We start from the raw sequence: 20,935 nt of genomic DNA, 5'->3' as shown, positions 1-20,935 counted from the left end.
ATGTTTGCCAAATTTAACATTGTCAAATCCTTAGTGTCTCTTGAAATGTTGATTGGTTTTATTGAAGGAGGGTGTTGCAAAGTTAGAGAGAAAATGTCACACCATACATCTGACTCTGTGGCTTTGACTTCGTATCGAACATGCAGTCGTGTAATGAATCCATGCTTGAGTTAATCTCAAATGTACATGAGATATAAATAGATCATTCAGTCAGGATGATACACAGGCCCCAAACCAGTCCAACCCTTATCTTTACTACTTGGCCTTATCCACACGTAGGGGCAGGGTGTCCTAATTCTGGAGTGCATGGGCTATACACCCCTGCAAATGGATCTTTTTGAAGATGCTGTTGTGACTCAGTTTCCAGGGGCAAGGGGCTGGAAATAGTAAGGTGGAGAAAATAAGAAATGGGATTGGGCCACAATGTTGTCTCCATTAATCCTAAACAGAAAACACTGAGCAGCAGAACCCCTCTATTTCATGCAATTGCAACTCCATTGGTCATGAAAAAAAATTGTGATTGGTAAAGCAATCTGTCACAAGTCAACTACTTCTATTGAAAGTTCATGGTTTAGCCTTGTATAGAGAATATGCTTCCAGGTACAGTACTTAAAAAAGGATTTGATTTGTATCTTTCCCTCCTGAAGTCACCCAGAAAACAATATGTGAAAGAAATCTTTCATCACCAGTCCTGATAAACATGTTTTAATGATTCAAATGGCCCAATTATCTTGATGCTAGTTAAATGATGTTTGCGTTGCTCATACCCGTACATACATTTTATATATTAGATGTTTACAGTGTGGTAGAAACTAAAATTTAAGTCCTTGTCTTTGAATCTGTTCATTGGATTCTCTGCTGCTGTGGTCAGGACATACTGTATCTGGTAGTTTAACAAAATATACATTTCCAAAAATCTCCTTCACTTATCAGGGAGAATATTCAAGCATTTCTAGCTTTAGTTCTAGCTTTTCTTTGTTTCACTGATTATATGTAGGTAAGATAAATAGTCCGATATTAGCCTGTAAAATAATGTACAACTCCTATGGAGCACAGGGCATCAGAAAGTGAATGAAGCTCTCTACTTTGTCAAAATATTACAGTGAATTAAATCTTAGTAGAGTGCAGAGGGTGAATTTTAGTGCAGAATGCATGAGTCCTTGCTGTCCTCGCTGTGACCGCTTTCAACATGTCAGCCTCGTTTTCTCATATCACAGCTAACAGTGCACTAAAATACGTTTCAGGAAGCATTCAATGTGAGGAATGGGCTATGCAGCAACATAATCTTGATTTTTATTTGGCCTGCACTGCCTCATTTTACAGTTTAATCTGAGATTTGTGACCCTGCGTTTCAAAGCAGGACACAAAATTGCATCTGTCTGGTCATAAACTTTCTCAGATTACTGCTGAACAGTTCAATGAAAAAGGATTATGAACACGGTGTAAATGAAAAGTAGCCAATGCAGAACAGAATTGGGATTCATTTTTCATCCGTCCAGTTTTACTATTGGAGTTGTGTGAATCCTGTGAGTTGAGATACTGTTCTTTCTTTTCTGTCCTGCCTTACTGAATGAAAAATGTTGATGAATGTTAATAAATTAACAAATTAAATGCAGGTCTAGAGACAGTAAAAAAAACCAAAAAACTTCCCTTTAAAGTCTTTGACTTTCATCTGCTGTCTGCCACCAGCCAAGAGCAAGACTCTCATTCTAAATCACATTTTATTCATAAACTTACAATCAAAACAGTATATTTGATGATCCATTAAATGAAGCTATAACATTTGTCTTGTTCTTATTATTATTTTCCTTTGAGCTTTTCCCTTCAGGGGTCGCCACAGCGAATCAGTTGCCTCCATCCAACCCTGTCTTCTGCATCCTCTTCTCTCACACCAACTACCTTCATGTCCTCTTTCTCTACATCCATAAACCTCCTCTTTGGTCTTCCTCTAGGCCTCCTGCCTGGCAGTTCAAAACTCAGCATCGTTCTACCAATATATTCACTATTTCTCCTCTGGACATGTCCAAACCATCTCAGTCTGGCCTCTCTGACTTTATCTCCAAAACCTCTAACATGTGCTGTTCCTCTGATGTACTCATTCATGATCCTATCTATCCTGGTTACTCTCAAAGAGAACCTCAGCATCTTCATCCCTGCTACCTCCAGCTCTTTCTCCTGTCTTTTCCTCAGTGACACTGTCTCTAGACCAGTGGTTCTTAACCTGGGTTCAATCAAACCCTAGGGGCTCGATGAGTCGGTCTCAGGGGTTTGGCGGAGACGGGGGTCAAGAAAAAACACCCAACATGATGTGTCAGGTGTTTTTGCCGAACATACACGAATCACTCTGTACGTTTGACACATCATGTCAATTCGTGATGACGCACCCCCCTTAGCCATCACTGGCTGCAGATGATCATGCTACATCGATTAGCCTACCTGTGCTACATGGGATTTTGCGCACTCAGTAGTCGATTTATGCCTGTCATGATTGTACGTCATCAGATTGCTTTCTTAATTTTTAATTCATAGTAACTATGTTGAGCAAGAAAAGAAAGTGGTCCAACGAATATGTGCAACGTGAATTTACATGTACTATATAACGGAACGTGATGGGAGTCAGCGTTCTGCATGATTTGCAATCTCAAGTTGAGCAACCCTAGTCTCGCACTGGCAAGAATAAAGGAACACTTCCTTAAGCTGCTTAGAAAACAGCAGAAACAGACTTTGCTGTGAAAATGACATAAGAGTAGCACTTGCCAAGGTGAAACCACGCCTATCTGAACTGGTCTCTCCATAATAACAGCAGAAGTCACACTGAGTTGGAGGTAGGTCATTTCATGTGAGTTCATGCACTGTCTTGGTTTTGTTCTTTGAAAAAGGTGACATTAATGCACAACTCATTAAATACACCAGTAAAAAATACACTTCTGTCTTAAATTTGAAAAAAAATAATAATTTTTTTACTAAAGAAGGGTTGGTGAGTGAGCATATGAAACCAGTAGGGTTCGGCACCTCCAACAAGGTTAAGAACCACTGCTCTAGACCAAAAAACATCGCTGGTCCCACCACAGTTTTGCACACCTCCAGGACAACAAATTCCTCCTTCAAGATAACTCCTACTCCATTTCTCTTCCTATCTACACCATGATAGAACAACTTGAACCCTGCTCCTAAACTTCTGGCTTTGCTGCCTGTCCACCTGGTCTCCTGAACAACAGTATGTCTACCTTCCTCCTCTGCATCATGTCAACAAACTCTCTACCTTTTCATGTCATAGTTCCAACATTCAACGTCCCTACTGTCAGTCCTATACTCTTGGCGTTCCTCTTCTCTCTCTTCTTACGAACACACTTTCCTCCTCTCCTTCTTCGATCAACAGTAGTCCAATTTCCACCGGCACCCTGTAGGTCAACAGCACCGATGGCAGTAGTTGTTAACCCGGGCCTCGACCAATCTGGTATGGAAGTCATAGGTTTGATTTGCATGTTTGATTTGGCAAAAGTTTCACACCAGATGCCCTTCCTGACGCAACCCTCTGTATTTATCCGGGCTTGGGACCGGCACAATAAGACACTGGGTTGTGTCCTCTTGCGGCTACACTGAAGCTATAACATTTGTAATAAACAATATTTTGACCAGAGAAGGAGGACGGAATGCTCATTACAGACTTTAGTAAAAAAAGCCCTGCTCCTTCATAAATCAAATCCAACAGAGCGTACAACTTTAGAAGTTACACAATTGTGTTTTGCATTATTGTCATAAAAAAGACCCACACTAATTGCAGACAGGATGCAGTTACAACAAGAGGCAAGCACAGCCTCCAGACCTGTCACGAAAACACGTCTGTTTATTGATGCAGATCGAGTCTGAAGGCACAAACGGATTAGCAAATAATGTTCCAAGTTCTTCTCATTGGTTCATCCCAGCTGGTGTCACGCATCAGTACATCAGCGGGCCCCATATTGTCAACACGCAGCATCATCAGTTGGACTGCTGCTTGTTAATTGAATTCGATTTCATAGCAGCCTCTTCGCTTCGTCCACGTTAGAAGAGGGGGACATACTAGACACGAACTTGTGGTAAGCTTTGGAAGAAGGGTGTTTTTGTGCATTCTACTTCTGAGGAGAGTGAAAGTGTGACTCAGCATCAGTGGCAGGGATGGAGACAGACGGGAAAAAGAGAGGGTTTAATGCGTCTCTACAGCCCATGAGCTCTGCAGCTAAACCTGTGGTGATTGGTTTTGACTATATTTCCAACAGCCTGTCACTCGCTAAAATAAACCAACAGTACTACGATGGCAGAGGGGAAATTGCGCTGAAATGTCACTTTTTGCTGTCAGCGGCGCACTCTGAACCAGCAACAGAGGCTATATATAGCCATGCTGTCCAGGATTTATTAAATAACATGTTTCTATCTCTCTAACGCACTTCCCTTTTCTCTTTGCCTCCTTCCAATCTGCCCAGTGGCTCTGCAGCTTCCAGAGGGCCTACAGATGTTTGCCTGCATCATCGCTGACATCATTGAGAGGTGAGGTTGAGAAGATGTTTTTAATTCGTTATTATGGGATGCTTCTTCTGTCTGCATTTACCCTGTTGTACATCAACACGCAATGACACCCACTGCAATGTTTTCCTTTGTTTTCCTCCTGTGAGAAGTGCTGCAGATTTAATTTGCTTCACACATAAAGGCTTGTCTTTCACACCACTCTGTGGTTTGGCTGATACCGCGTTAAATAAAATGCATTTTCGTGGTTGTTGACCAGGAACCCACATTTAAAACAGAAAAAAAGAAATGAGGTTATGCAAAGGCTGCAGTGAACTACAAGAAAAATAACTGGTCTGTTTTTCTATTTTTCTTCCTTGCTGTCTTCTCAGTGGTCTTATTTCACCTTCAGCTAGCCTCTGCTTCTCAGGAAGTCTGTCTGCCAAGTGTTTTCTCAAAGCAAAAGGCTGCTATCATTTAACTCTCAGTAGTTTCTTTTCAAATGTGTTTAGTCAATACTAACTTGATAAGAAGATGGAGATGCTAAAGAATGGACTGCCTTGAGGTGCTGTAAGCGTTTCAAGCTCAGCTGATGTTTTATTTCAGACAGCAAACTTGAACAACAACCAATGCAGTCGCAGACTGCAACATCCCGTGACACCCCTAAATTCAAAATTTTACCCTGACCTACTTGTATAGTTCAAAGATCATAGCTAGTGCTCTGACCTACTGTCATAGATCAAAGCACTTTGATCTATGACCATAGATCAAAACACTAGCTTTGATCTATGGTCTCACACTTGACCTAGTTTTCTCAAGATCAAAGTCATCGTCTCATTTTTATCCCTTTTGCCGCCCGAGTAATCTGCTTTTTGTTTCATGTTTCTATCTGCAATGGTTGCAAAGATATTTGGTGGACATATGAACAAACGGATGAACACAGGAACACTGACAATTACAATATATCACCGCTTTGTTGCGGGATGCAATTACATGATTTTGACTGCATTATTGTGCTTCTCACGCACAGACAAATTTATTTACAGTCAAATTTACAAAGCGTTGTTCTTTTTTCAAAGTGGGTTGGGCAGGAGGTTGTGTTTCTCCTTCACCACAATTATTTATGAACTTTCTTTTTTTTGCCCTCAACATTTTGTTCCTTTCTTCTCCAGCTGTTTTGGCTGTGTGTGTGTGTGTGTGTGTGTGTGTGTGTGTGTGTGTGTGTGTGTGTGTGTGTGTGTGTGTGTGTGTGTGTGTTGTGTGTGTGTGTGTGTGTGTGTGTGTGTGTGTGTGTGTGTGTGTGTTGCTCTGTGTTTCTCTCACGCTTCTTCTGTTTTCTTATCTATCTTAGATGATAGAGTGCAGTTTTGATGATACAGCCTGGTCGTTTCATTCCTGCCACTATCAGAGCTACCACCATTTGCTACATGGCTTTTAAACTACTTGCCCATTCATTTCACATTTATATGTTTGAATTCTCACTGAGCATTGTGGAATCTGTTAAAGTGGGCCCATCTCATGTAATGAGAGCAATTAGAGAATTCTAATGGCTTTGCTCACAGTCTCCATACATCGCTCATCCCTAATCATCGCTCACCCTTCATGTCCTCACTATTTCTCACCCTGACTAACTGAGAAGATGGTTGTGACACTTTCTCCTCTGTAGCTCCTTCTATACATTTTCCCTGAAGCTATGCTGCTAACTTCTGTGCTGTATAAAGACATTTCTTTGCAGTTTTTCCAGATTTCACATATGTTGTCTTTAAATCCTGGATGAACATCAGAGCCTTTATAAAGTGTTGAACATCTTCAGTCTTGCACGCAGAGTATATAATTTGAATGACATGTTCTGAGTTTCAGTAATCCATCCTCTCCATATAATATCTCAGTGACGGTTTTTTGCAAGTTGGCAATTCTTCTTGGTTGTGTTAATAATTTGGTGACAAAATTAACCACCGAGATCTTGGGACATATAGAAATGATAGAGTCAGATTTGGCATGTAAGGAGCTGTGAGGCTGTCAAACAGTAAAACAGGGGCTTGTGAAGCAGACAAGATTTTACGCAGAGTATCTAATCCACTTTACTTTGAGGGTAAACAAAATATGAGCCACACTGAAATGTAACCAGTCATGTGTGTTTGCAAAGGAGAATGGTCTGTGTACACATTTGCAGCAGTGATGTCCCACAGAGCCAGTCTGTCAACACAAAAAGATGATAACAACAGTAAAGGATGTCCCAATCATGTCGTCATTACTTTCCTTCAACATTTGAAAACTCTTTTGAAGTCCAACCTCATCCTTAAATTCGCCTTGATCAGATATGTATCTCACATTTTGAAATGACTTACATTGCCTCATTTTTCACAAACTACATCATCCAAATACTGAAGCAACTTGTGCAGTAAGCTAGATTGGAATCCTCTGTGTGTGGGACTATAAAACACTCACCATTATGCAATGCTTTTGCAGAGTGATACTCCATTGTCCCTTCTGCAAAGTTTGACTGCATACAAACAGAGCCAAGAGAGATTTACAGTGTAATGCTAGCCTGGCTGTCATTAAGATCAGCAAAGCTGAAACACATCCAGGCTGAAGTGGAGAAACATCCGAGTTAAACAAAGCAATTATATGTTCATCTTTATTTTAGCAGCTTTCATCCATTAAAATACATCTGGATTAGCCCTGATGTGACAGTCAGGATGAACTTGGGACATCTATAGTAATACAGGTAATTCAGTACGTATTCTAATAAATGAATCATTGTTGCTTTTCTTTTTTAATCCTATTTTCTTCAGACCATCAGAGACAGTACATGACAATACATTCATTGGTACAGTGTTGCTAGTATGTGTTGTATGTCCTCTAACAATACCGCAGAGATTGTTTTTCCTAAATCTAAAGTTTCTCCATAGGACAGGAAGATGCAGCAATCATTGGTAGGTCAAATAGCCTGTATTTTACCCCTTCAAATATGTCCAGTTGCTTTAACTGAACCTAGTTCTGGGGATGGAATTGAGACTTTTCTAAATATGGTTTTAGTTCAAGTCTGTTTCTGCTTGATGGTATTGAAGTCAGAAAAGACTTGGTGACAATCTCAACTCTACACTCAAAATTAGACTTAGCCCTTCAAAGGTGAAAATACCAGGTTCTAGATAGTAATCTGTCCCCAGATGGAACTGCTTGTTTAAGAGAAGGCAGGTTGTTCTACTGAAATCCCTTCAACAGTCAAATCCAATTAAATTAATTTTATTTAGAACTATAAAAATAACCTCAGTGATAGAGACGTACTCTATCTACTCTACACCGTCCACACGACAACGCAGACCCAGCGTTTTTTTAAAAAATCCACCTAGGCCAGCGTTTTCAAAAAGTCGCTTTTTCGTTCCGGATATCTGTGTTGTCGTGTGGACGGAAGGCGTAAACGCAACAAAAAAGTAGCATTTTCAAAAAGTTCCGTCATTGTGTGGACGGGGCCTATGAGTTGGACCTAATGCATCCTATAGAATTGCAAATTAATAGATTAAAACAGCCAAAAGATGTGCTTATCTGGAGGCTGTAGCTTTGTACAGAAGGCAGCTGACTTTGTGTCACAAGTCTGACATTGCTGGGCGCAGAGGTCTCAGGAGTGGGGCTGTTCAGCCATCACTATATTCAGTCCCTCCTACGCAGGAGACAGGGCTGAACTCCATATCCACCTGGGGATGAAAGGGCTAAGCTGGCGTCAGAGGAAGGAGCGTCAGTGGGAGTGACTGCTGGGTCTTAATGAGGACGAGCCACTCTAGGTTATAGCCATGCTACAGTTAGCACAGAGTCTTTACATGTACATTGTTACAGACACATACCATATTTTTGTGATGAGTACATTGCTGTATTAAACATTAATTTAATTTGAATTTTTTTTTTATAATTTCATATACTAATCTGATCCCCAAAGTGAAATTAGGGCACACTCCAGTTAGTGAATACTTCAAACACTTGCATACATGTTAGTTTGTACAGGCCCCTGTAGCACAAGCACACACACACACGCACGCACACACACACACACACACACACACACACACACACACACACACACACACACACACACACACACACACACACACACACACAGTGGGGCATGTAGGCATTCAGGGGGAGGTAGAGTGGCGGGCAGCCCCTTTGTGGAGCGCCCCAAATGAGCAACTTGCGGCGCCTTGCTCAAGGGCACCTCAGCAGTGCTCCGGAGGTGAGCTGACACCCCCACTGTCAGTTCCCACTCCGAGTGTTTTTTTGGACAGGAGCCGGAACGCGAATTGCAGATCATAGGAACATTGGACGACCCGCTGTACCACTGAGCCACTGCCACCCCTGACTTTCTTTCCATTTGTTTTATCCTAACAGGGGAAATACATGGTTGGGCACTAATATCTACGCATTTTACAATGAAATAGCATCCCGATGTCCAACCTGTCCAGTGCATGAATCAGAGTCAACAATAAGATAAATAAGACAGATTTAAATTACTGGAACTGATTTTAAAGTGACTTACTCTTTTTAAAACAAATAATGCCAAACCCTTCTTGACAGAACTTGCAGTGCTGCAGAAAAAACAAAAAAGCCTTCGATGTAAAGGAATTCCTTTAAACAAATAAAAACACACACGAAAAACCCCCCAGAACTGTAATATTCCAGTCACTGGAATCCAGTATCTTATTTGTAGATATCATTATTGTGTTTGAGCAGAAAAAAAGAGTGAAAATGTAACACAACAGCCTCTATGATGACATTCTCTTGTTCTGTCATCTCACTGGTTTTACATCAACGTTGTTTTGACTGTCACATTCTCTACTTTGTACTTGGTGTAGCATTGCCCCCGCAGTCTGCATTTGTGAGTTTTATATAAGATGTTGAGTTGGTACTGTGCCATACTTTTCTCACCCTGACCAGAATACACTGTGGACATTAAATGTTAGTTAATAAATTTACAGTTATTCTTTTTTATTACCATTACTTCAAGAAACATTATTTTTTTCTTATTTATAATGTTTGATTATATATAACCTCCCCTTCCTGCAACTGAATCAAACTTACACCCTTGGTCGAAACAGACGTGGTAAAATATGTGTTCAGGCTTCGATAAGTTTGGGCTTTGATGAATGTATTAGATATATTCATTAATAAAACCACCAAAAAGAATTTTCCTGAATTTTAACATTTAATTTCTAACCAAATGTGTTTACCCATCATAATTCAGGTCATTCATCACTTTTCAATGCTCGGTATGCAGGTTACTGAAACTCGAGTGCTTAACCATGTGAGCCCACTTGATGCTTTGAAGGACATTGGTGTTTATGGTAAATAGTGACTCGCCAAATATAAAGCAGCGTTCCATTTAGTGTAATACCATCCTTCTTCATCCTATTTTCTGCTTGCTTTTTTTGTTTCATTACTTTTTCCGATGTTGACATTTTCATTGCAATTAAAAGACTTATATACTCTTCTTTCGCAAGTATACAAAAGAGAAAAGGTTTTGAGAATAAAACAAAGTGGGTACCTGGTGCACGCAGGAAATGATGCATGTGCTGTCATTGTACCATATGTTTTATTGCCTTTGATGCCATGCCAGCTGTCTCTTAGCTTTGAAAAACACTTGAATGAACTTACTTCAGTATTTACTGCTACTACCTTTGTGACAGTGAAGAAATATCATGAAGCCAGCAGAAAACAGGATACATGGGGCGATCGCTGTGTCCTAATCCTCAGGACAGCAGTAGCATTTAATGTTCTGTTTGTCTTGCCTTGATACAAAACCTCTTTTGGCCTTGTCATAGAGATATTGGTTGCAACTTAATCAGAAGTCTCACACTGTGATGTTCCCGATGTTGAATTACAAATTTGCTGAAAGCACCATGTCAAAGGTGAACCATAGATGAACCATAAAACCACAGTGAAAAATGATAGTTCCTGTCTCTGACTGAAAAGCAGTTCTTTGACTATTAAAGAGTCAAACAAGACTCTGTGCATGTATAAAATATGCAATTGTTGTTGTGTTTTTTTCTAACATACATATGTAAACTGAAGAAGTCTCTTGGATGAGAGACAAAACGTCTTCAAGAACTTTCTTAACGTCCAGTGGATCGACTCAACAGCTTTTGGATAACCGGTACCTGAATGACTGAGAACCTACACAGATATTATGTAAACTCCCATTAAAATAGAATAACACAATAAGTATAATTAAGGAAATTGAACTGATTTTATTACAAAACAATAAATCCTTACAAGCTCATAATAATTGAGACTCTAGAGGTGCAAAACAGCTTTAAGCAGCACACCAACATCTCTGGACATGATATGAATGGTATGATTTTTATTTACGTACATGTGATCATGTTTTGTCTGTTCTATTTTACGACACCAGATAATAACATGTATTAGAATGTTGATCCACCTTGTTTTCACCTGGCTGAGCAGAGAAGCAGAAAATAATGGCTCTTGTTTTGCATATTTTAACTGCTATTAAATTGATGAACTGCTGAGGCCACAAGTCAATGCAAAGGTCATTGTATTCCTTCAGTCTTTATTTTCTCGCACAATCAAGGTTCCTCACAATTGACTAGGCGGTGTGAAATCGCATGATGTCACACCCATTTTGAGGCTTTAACTAATGACCACTAGTGATTCATGGAAGCATACCTCTTATACAAAAGGAATAACCTTTGTGTTTATTTTGCTTTTATAATACAGTAATTGTGTTTTTCAAAATATATACATTTAAAATAGGACACTTCAAAAAGATTGCGTTGCAATCAACATAAAGTAAATTCAGTTGGTCAACAAAAAATATATTGATCTGAGATTAAACCAATATCCAGATTAAATTAATTTGATAAACTGAATCATTTGGGTGAATACATTCACTGGGTTACTGGTTGAATTGCCTAAAAATGCACTACGAAATAAGGAAGGAAATGAATACAACATTGTGTTTTGCATCTTACTATGTGCCTATGGTTTATACACTATTCAACTCAGAGAAAAGACACACCTTAAATGCATTGGCTCCATGTGTGAATACTGCAGTTTAAATTGTTCAGGCCCAACTTCAACAAGTGATTATAAACTGGTTGCATTGGATTCTATCCAAGACTTGAAAACATATTCTTTTAATGTGTCTACAGGGGAAAATATTTTTTTAGAGGCTAGTGACCATTTGTATCTGGATCTTTTGGGTTTTTTTTAAACAATAGATCACAAGTAGTTGCAAGTCATCAAAGTCAGTGCCCATTTGTATTTGTGCTGTTGTCTGATTGTTGTTATCACTCTGACCCATGGCACGTTTGGGAAGTGTCAGGTATTCACACATTCACTGCCAGCATTGTATGGGGACTGCAGTAAAACCATTGTTCAAGACTTGCCTAGTTTTTGGGATATTTAGAACACATGCATGCTAAGAATGGGTGTTAATCATAGATCCTTCTCATCCATCCAAGGCAAAATTAGGGCCCTTTGTCCAGGAACAGGCTCATATTAAATTTAGAGCAGAACCAAGCATTAGTTGTCCTGAGGCAGTTGAGCTGCATAATGTGACAATATCCATTGTTTGACAAAAGAGAAGCATAAATCTTTTTATATTGTTCTCTATTGTGTGTTTTGTAGCGCCACAAATCACATTGAGTTTATGAAGCAGCTCTTAGCAATGTCAAGTCTTTATTGACATCTAAAACAAAAGAAGACAAATGCACTGATCGTGATGAAATGTCTTCAGTTTAATGTAGGCCTCTCTCTCTGCCATTGTGCTCCAAAGGATTCAAAGTGTCCTCTTTTGCTGGATGTTATTTGTCACAACTTTGGTGTCAATCTTTTTGATATAACTACATCTTATGCAAAAAAAGATTCTTTCACATGTAGCTTGATTGCTAGCGGAAGTTTGTGTTTGTGTGTGAATGTGTGTGTCAAAGAAACTGACCAGGACTGCGTCACTAAACAAACAGTTGTCCTTCTAAAACGCTGAACAGGCATTGAGGGCCCTTAACTCCAAATCAGTTCAATCCATGAAGCATGCCATGACTTTGGGCATGTCCTCAGTGAATCACTTGTGCTTTAGTGTACGTTATGTTAATGTGGCATTTTTTTATTTATTAAAAATGAAAATTTCATATACAGTACTTGTGTTTTTTATTACATTCCACTCAAAGCGGTGATGTATTGTAATTGTCAGTGTTTGTGTGTTCGTCCATCCGTTCAAAGCTATGCATTAGCTTTGACTATAGATCAAGCTGATGCATAGGTACATCAAAGCGCTAGCATTGATCTATGGTCTTACTCACAGTGGCCTTCTCCGTCTTCCTATGTTATCCGGTTCCTGAGTGTACAAAAGTTTAAATTTGACCTTCACCTAGTTTTCTGAAGGTCAAGATCATTATATCATTTTCATCCCCTTTGCCACAGAGTAATGTGCTTTTTGTTTCATCTTTCTATCTGCAATGGTTGCAAAGATACTTGTAGGACAAACTAACGAACGGACAGACGAACACATGACTACTGACAATTACAATGCGTCACCGCTTTGATGTGGGATGTAATTACAATACATCCCCCTTCGCGGGATGTAATGAGCCTTTATTAACATGCTGATAAACTAACATGGCATTCTGATGAGTGCATATCTCTACAGTCCAAACTACTTTGCTTGCCAGGTCCCTTTACAATTTTTTTTCAAATCAATTCTGTACTTTTTACATAATAAGACAATGCCAATAATACTATCTTGAGCAAAGATGAGGAATGAGGGGAGAAAATAGTAGTAAAAATGTGTAAAGACAAATGTTAGGAAGATTTCTGACCACCACTAACACAACTGCCAGAACAAGAGCAGGACTCTGTCCAGTCCAGTGCACTTGGTGCTTCAGTTGACATTCTGTATCTGTCTTGTTCCATCATGTACTATCAAGATGTCAACATAACCCATGGATGGCTCAAGTCACCGTCATGTCAGATGCAGTTTGCTGGTAAATTAGGGTACAGCTATTGTGCACCTCCAGGTCTCCTATTGTAGCGTTTTGTCTGTCAGAATTAAGTTGCCTTTATTCCACAGAGCAGACCGAATCATTTCTGTGGGAAGAGCAGTCACAGCCTACAGCCTCCTGGGGTAAATGTCAACTCTGCCATTAGGAAGAACACTTGTAGGCGCCTCCAAGCCTTCTTGCCCTCACATATTAAGTCTAATTTAGCAAGTGAAAATATTTTTCTGCCATCCAATATATATGTCCGTATGCATGTGTTTTTGCACACGTGAGCACCATGGGTGTCTCTGTACCGACTTCAACATCCCTGCTGTTTTTCATCTATATATATCCTCATATAAAAGGCATCCATATATAAGCCATACTTTTCTGGCTCTCACACAGAGCTATGTGCCATCTAATTATCTTTCCTGCCAGACAGTGTTCTTGTGCATCCAAAGTCAACAATATCTCATCATCTGCAACCACATGTAAACCCTGCGGTAACCTGTCTTCTACCGTCTACCCAGACAGAAGCAAAGACATGGGGGGAAGCTTGAAGGCTAACTGGGAGAGAAGAAAGTTTTATCTTTCCATCATTGTATACAATATGTTCTTTTATTTCTACAAAAAAAGCTTAGATATAGTGTTCGATTAAACCCTTGACTTGACATCAATGCTTTCTCAGGTGAATCTGATTTTGTTGACAGGAGTGTAAAGTGAATCTGCCACACCTCTCTCCCCATGCCCCTGGCTCAGAGGACCAGAGATATCTGCTGGTTCTGTCTTTGCTAATCACATCTCATCTAGGGGACATCATGTCAAGGCATACGGGAAATTCTGATACACGCTGAGACTGTGTAATACAATATCTTGGCAGATAGCTCCTTGGAAATTGCTCGAGCTGCCACAAAAATACAATTGATTCCCTCTTGAGATACAGAAAGCAGAAAAAAAAAAAACAGATGTAACTATGGCTGTAACTTCAACACAACTGGTACACAGACAGGTTGTGTCTATGCTTAATGCCTGGCCGCTGACTCCCAGATAAAATGTGAATTCTTGAGATGAACTAGGGAAGGACAGAAGATGCTGATTCTACTGGTGCTACCTCAGTGTTCAGTCTCTATCACAACAACTTCTGACTATAATTATTCTTATAATCATGACTATAACCATTCTCATTTCCAAAGGCATGGTCACATGGACATTTCCATTCAAATAATTCATAGAAGGAATATAAAGTCTGCTCTTGAAATGCTCTGTCTCAGTACCTCCTCTGACATTGCTCTGATGTTTAGAAGATGCAAATTGGTCTTGTGCAATGCGAAAAAGCTAACCTGAGTAAATATAATGAGGAGGTTTAATTCAGTAACACTGAGAACAGCAATATGGTATTTCACACTATCCTGTCACACATCATTAGGTGCTGTAAACTGATTATAATGCCTGAATAGAAAAACAATCTTTTTTATTCTCATTGATAAGTTTTTGATACGGATTTACTTCCTGTTAAGAAAAGGTAAAAACTAAATCAGGTTTTAATATGAAAAATTATTTTTTTGTTAGAAATGAAGGACAACTAATCACCAGGAAAAACCTTGATTCATCAGATATTAACAGGAGTGCTATCAAAAGAACTAAGTGTGATGACAGGGAGCATAAGAAGAGAGGACAGTCGAGCAGCATGAGAAAATGAAGAGAGCATGACAGGAGACATGGGGATGAGGAAAGAGGTGTTTCATGGATTTGACCTCATCAATTCAAGAAAAGAGACAGTGACAATTGGGAAAAGAGAGACAGTGACACACTCGATGAGTCTTTTTTTCTAAACTGGAATGCACTGTATGTTTTGGATCAACCTCTCTATTAAATTGGTTTAAATTAATGCCTCATGGTATTTGGTTAATCCTGCTTGATCTATTTAAAGAACCTAAAAACCCACTGCAATCAGCTTGTTACCTCCAATATGAGTAAAGGCATTTCACATGATCCTACAGTTGTTCTGCAAAAGTTGGGACAGTTGAATTTTTACAACAACAGATGTCTATTTCTGTGTGTTTGTTTTTATCTCAGGGTTGCAGGGCTGAAATGGAAAGGTTATACCCCACAATTCTTTGCACTAGAGTTGAACAACACTTGAAGCAAACGGTGATGAAAGCTGTTGGGTTTTTGTTTCTCGAGCATCAGGCCCTTCAACCACACGTCCACCAGTCATTTTGTACTGATAAAGATTAGCTGAACATCATAAATGGTGTTTTAAGACTTTTCAAATGATGTAGCTATCACACATCTGACACATTTCGTGCATATAAGGGGTGACATTAGCATGCATTTTGACTTGCATTTCTGGCATTTTGCATGAAAATCTCTAATATATATATACAGGTATATTGCTTTCGTTGAGAATGTCTCTGTCTTTTTTAGCTCCTACACCTTTTAATATTCACTCAGTAGTCTGAGTGAATATTAAATATATTAAATATATAAATATATATGTCACCAAGTGTGGATTCGTCCACAGAGCTGATAACCAATGTGTTGACTAGGTTTAGTTTTCACTATTTGTTCAGATAGTTTATTAAGACTGTTCACCTTCTAGAGTATTTAACTACAACTGCAGTCACTTGTGATTAACTAATGCCATATAATTATTTTGTTGTGTGGCCGATTTGATTGCAGCTCTTTGAAGCAGGCTCTGCCACTCAGTGCAGTTTGCAGCCCTATCTTGATAAGGCTATAGGCTTTTCTATACTGATCCATGTATCAAGCTTTTGAATGAATGCCATGACAAATAGATGAGATATACTCACAGAAATAGCAGTAATGATTTTGTTTTTTCAGGGAGTTAAAGGATTATCTATTGGCATTAGTGAAAAACATCTGTCTAAGCATCAATCTGACTCACATCTCTGTTACTCTGTGCTAGTGACTTCTCAGTGCAGTTAAAAGGATGTGTTTTTCAAGGGGTTTCATCTCCAGGTTTCGTCTGGGGAAGACATGAGGCTTCCTATGTCACTTATGTACTGTAGTCATTTTGATCAACAGACAAGGACAGACATGGAGGAGAAGATATGCAGAGAGAAAGAACAGATCATTTAATCCTTCAGCCCAGCACCTGTGGCCAAAATAATTTTGGAGGGCAGCACTTTATCAGGATATTTGTATGTGATGTGTGCAGAAAGCAGATTACAGATATCAGATTTGCTAATATTACAAATTTGCCAACAAACAGCTCATCTGTTTGACATTCTGCCCTCTCCCTCTCATCCCCTTCATCATCATCATCATCATCCTCTAAGTCCGTCTTTTCTCCATACTTCTGTCTGTCTTGTTTTGTGTATATACAAAATGATGTTCATTTTCTCCTGCCTGCATAAAATCCCAAATAATATTAACTCTTTTCCTCAAGCTTTTTTTTTTTTTTCCTGAATGAAAGTTATCTGAAGAAATAAGGACAGGTCATGTCCATTTAACTGGCTTGTCGTTTTTGGGAAAAGCCTCTACAGCCAGGACAAGCTTCTGTGCCTTGTGCCAAAACCCAATCACAGACACACAATGGGATGATAGGGCTTATGTCTGAAATGTAGTGGAATGAAAGATGAGCCATTTCTAGATGTAGAAAATAATTCCCGTATGCACTAGTGTAGAGGGAAAATTCCAGCTTCTAAGTGCGTGTGTGTGAGTGCGTGCGTGTTTGTGTGTGTGTTGTTTGACATTATATGCCCAGGTGTCACATGTGCTCATTTTAGCAGTCCATCCACAGTGCATCAGTGGCGTCTGTGCAGGAGCAGTGCTACTGCACCTGTTACCACCTTGCTGACCTGCTTGTCACTTTGGTTCCTGTGAGAATGGTCTTCTACGTCTGCTATTATTAGACCTCAGATATAAAAAATATATCACTAGTACAGCAGTCACATGGATCGACTACCTACTGTGGAGTGTACTGCAAGCATCTTCTTGTACTGCTAGTAGAAGAAAATAACAAAACAAATATTACTCTGAATCTGAAAGGTCCTGCTGTCTAGTCTAATGGTTATTGTTGTATTTTCAATCGGGTTGGTAAAAGAAGACAAGACTGCATTCTTTTAAAACATTAAGTTGCTGATTCTTTAGAACAGACAAACTTCTAATTTCCCCTATTTAATTTCTTCATCCTTAAATTTTTTTTTCAAAGTGAGGATTTTATTCACATTAATTTTATCACTGGGATAAACAGGGATAATTATAAGAACACTTATCCAAACACCTGATTGGATCTACATAAAAGCCACCTGATTGGATCTATATAAAAGCCACCTGATTGGATCTATATAAAAGCAAACATGTTAATCCTGAACATGCCATACTATGAATGGGCCGTAATCCTCAGGTGTTGGGTTTTTACTTGAAACAAACATTTCTCAGTGTACAAAAGGATTTTATGGTTACAGTCTGCCGTGTCATTCAAAGATTCAAAGAATGTCAACAAATGTCTGGAACACATACGAGAAATGTCTGCACATAAGAGACAATGATGAAAACTAACGTTGAAACGGGGTATGTAAATTAATAGTCAGCTATTCAAAGTGAAAATAATTGATCAACAACAGAACAAATTTTATTCACTGAACTAAAAAGAGTGTCTAATACCTGCTGGACTGATGTGCACCTCCACTCCCTGAATTGAATTAGTTTTACCAGGACCCTCAGGAGGTGCAGGTGACTCCATAGCATTCTAAAGAGATTCAGTTGAAACTCATATTTTCCTGAAACTCTCCTTTAAACATGTTATATAATCTGTGTCTTGTTCTAAATAAGAAATAATTAGAACATCTTATAGAGACATCTGTTTTATTGTGAGCTCCAAGCAATGGCGGAACAGGTTCTTTGAAGAAGAGCCAGCTGGATCACAGAGCTCTGTTTACTGGGAAACTTCTGACGATCTTCATTTTATCCTACATAGGCACAGGATCAGCTAAAAATATTAGCATCACACACATTTATGATTCATAATTACAGTTTTAAAAACCATAGAAACTTTCTATTGGCTTATTGATAAGCTTCTGTTGTTGGTTTTGTTACCTTACACTTATAGAGAAATGTTAAATAAAACAAACTTCATTAGAATAATAACTAATTGTAATAATAATAACAACTATATAATAACTACGTTTTCCATCATCTAAGATGCCAAAATTTTAATGTCATTCATGTCAGGTGAAAGGTTGATGAACCCATACTGTTACACATATTCAATGCTAATATGTGATCATAAAATAAACCTTTTGTCTACTACAGACGAACTGATTTCTCTGACTTTCACTCACCTTAGATTTGAAAGAAGCCAATTAGCATACATGGCTGGAGTTTTAGGCAAAGAAACATATAGCATATATTCTGATAATCCAACAGAGAGGGTGCTGATATCTGCAGCTGAGTCTGGTTGAGATACAGTGTAATAGCCAGGATAGATTCCCTGTCAAGCAGGGTCAACATATTCACATTCCTTCTTGGAAATTTAGAGACATAAAACCATTTGCATGTGTTTGGCAAGTGAGAGAAATGTCGCAGGCCCTGGAGTAAAATCAATCAACCACTAGGAGAGCAATCCAACTTCAATCTGCAGTCCAACTGCAGTCCAAGTCTTTAGCTGAAAGACTGAAATCAGAAGACTTTTTTGGGGAGGACAGAACTAAATATGTATCTGTTCTGCTGCTAAAATGTCAGGTGGATGTTTCTTTGTATTCCCTGCTGTAACATTTCATAAATGTAATGGCTCGATTAGATGGCAAATGTTTATTTGGTATAGTGGAAATTACCATTAGGTGCCATAAAGGTACCTTTGTTAGCACTAATATCAAGGATACAACATATGACCTGTAAATCTTGGAGAAAATCATAATTTCCTCCTCATTTTCACTCATAGCTTTCAAAGTTGCGTCTGAACAAATGAATTCACCTCAGCCGGAAATAAGGAAACATGAAAAGTGACAAATTGGATCAGCACATCTGATGAAAGCAGATGACTGAAGAGTTCAGTTCTTGTCAGATTTTTCCATATTTCTACGTGACAGACTTGTTCATCATCCACATATTTCTAAATCCATAATATATGACAATCAGCACTAATGCAGATTTAGAGTGCTTGATATTAATCATAAAATGCTCAGTAGTACTTCTGTGTTTAGTCATAAGAGTCACAGGATGTGTTGTTTGTACTGCTGCCTCCTTTACATTAGGGATGTTGGGGAATGAAGCGGTAACATGTCCTTTCATTCTCCATTCTGATTTGTCCTTGAGCAAGGCACTTAGATTCCTCTCCGCTACCGTAGAGAGAGTGGGAGACACAAAAAAATGTGCTTTTGAGAACCTTACCTGTTGTTACGATGTTGTTACTGTATTTTAAATATGAGTTTCCATTTTTTTCTATTTCTTATCATTAATTCAAATAACAGTTGAGGTATGTCAAAACAGTGTCATTGATGCAGTGCAGCCAAACAGGCATTAGCGTAGAGTACGATTAGAGTTTACATTCATCAGACAGTACAGAAAAGAAAATATTTACTTTCAACCAGTTAAATTTAGGGGGGTTTAGTGTGGAACCTTTGACTGCTGTTTTCTCGTTTTATTTGTTGTCCTTGAATAATTTTGGTATATTTTATCCAACTTATCAAATAATGTACGTCATGCATAGACTGTATGCATCTTGTACATTTTTACAAACACATTTACAAAGCATGACACATGCAGTTCAAGCAGGCAAATCCTTTAAATCTTAACCCAATCCACTCCTCTCGTTAACCCGATCCCTTTTGACTTGTCCCACCAAACAGAATTATAAGGGTAGTTGTCAAAATATTTTATCTAGGAAATGGGATGCTAGTTGTAAAATCAGTAGATAAGTTAGGATATGGTTAAAATAACTATCACTGTAATTTATCCACTGACAAATGAATGCAACAGACAGTAGATTTCTTTCCTGAAAACAGATCTAATTTCACATTTGTTCAGGTGTTCATTGAAAACATAAAAGTGTTATACTTCTGTACAAGCCTGTTTATTTACTTCTACATTAATCAGGCTGTTCTACTTTTCTTTTTAAACTATTTGTTAAAAGGGGCCAGGGAGTAGGGATTGCCCTTTCTCCACACACTTAAAAAGACTTCTCTGTTTCTGAACATGGAAAGACAATGTAATACATATGGGATGAAGTAATAGAATCTTGCTCCTTATTACATCCCGCTTCAAAGCGATAATGTATTGTTAATTGTCAGTGTTTGTCCATTCAATCGTCTGTTTGTCTGTCCATTAGTCCACCAAATATCTTCGCAACCGTTGCAGATAGATAGATGAAACAAAAAGCAGATTACTCAAGGGGATGAAAATGAGATGATGAACTTGACCTTGAGAAAACTATGTGAAGGTCAAATTTCAACTTTGGTACACTTAGGAACCGAATAAGATAGAAAGACGAGGGAGAAGAC

At 38.7% G+C, this 20,935-nt stretch overlaps 1 protein-coding gene across 1 annotated transcript in view; it reads left to right on the top strand.

Moving 5' to 3' along the window:
• dph1 (diphthamide biosynthesis 1) overlaps nucleotides 1-20,935 on the top strand; it is a 62,515-nt gene that overhangs the window by 9,343 nt on the left and 32,237 nt on the right. The window contains exon 3 of the mRNA XM_068317582.1: nucleotides 4,464-4,527. Within this exon, the coding sequence (XP_068173683.1) occupies nucleotides 4,464-4,527 (64 nt within the window). The remainder of the gene's footprint in view (nucleotides 1-4,463; nucleotides 4,528-20,935) is intronic.

This window comes from Antennarius striatus, chromosome 6 (genome assembly GCF_040054535.1).
Source record: "Antennarius striatus isolate MH-2024 chromosome 6, ASM4005453v1, whole genome shotgun sequence".
Taxonomy (NCBI): domain Eukaryota; kingdom Metazoa; phylum Chordata; class Actinopteri; order Lophiiformes; family Antennariidae; genus Antennarius; species Antennarius striatus.
This window is presented reverse-complemented; position numbering and strand designations above follow the sequence as displayed.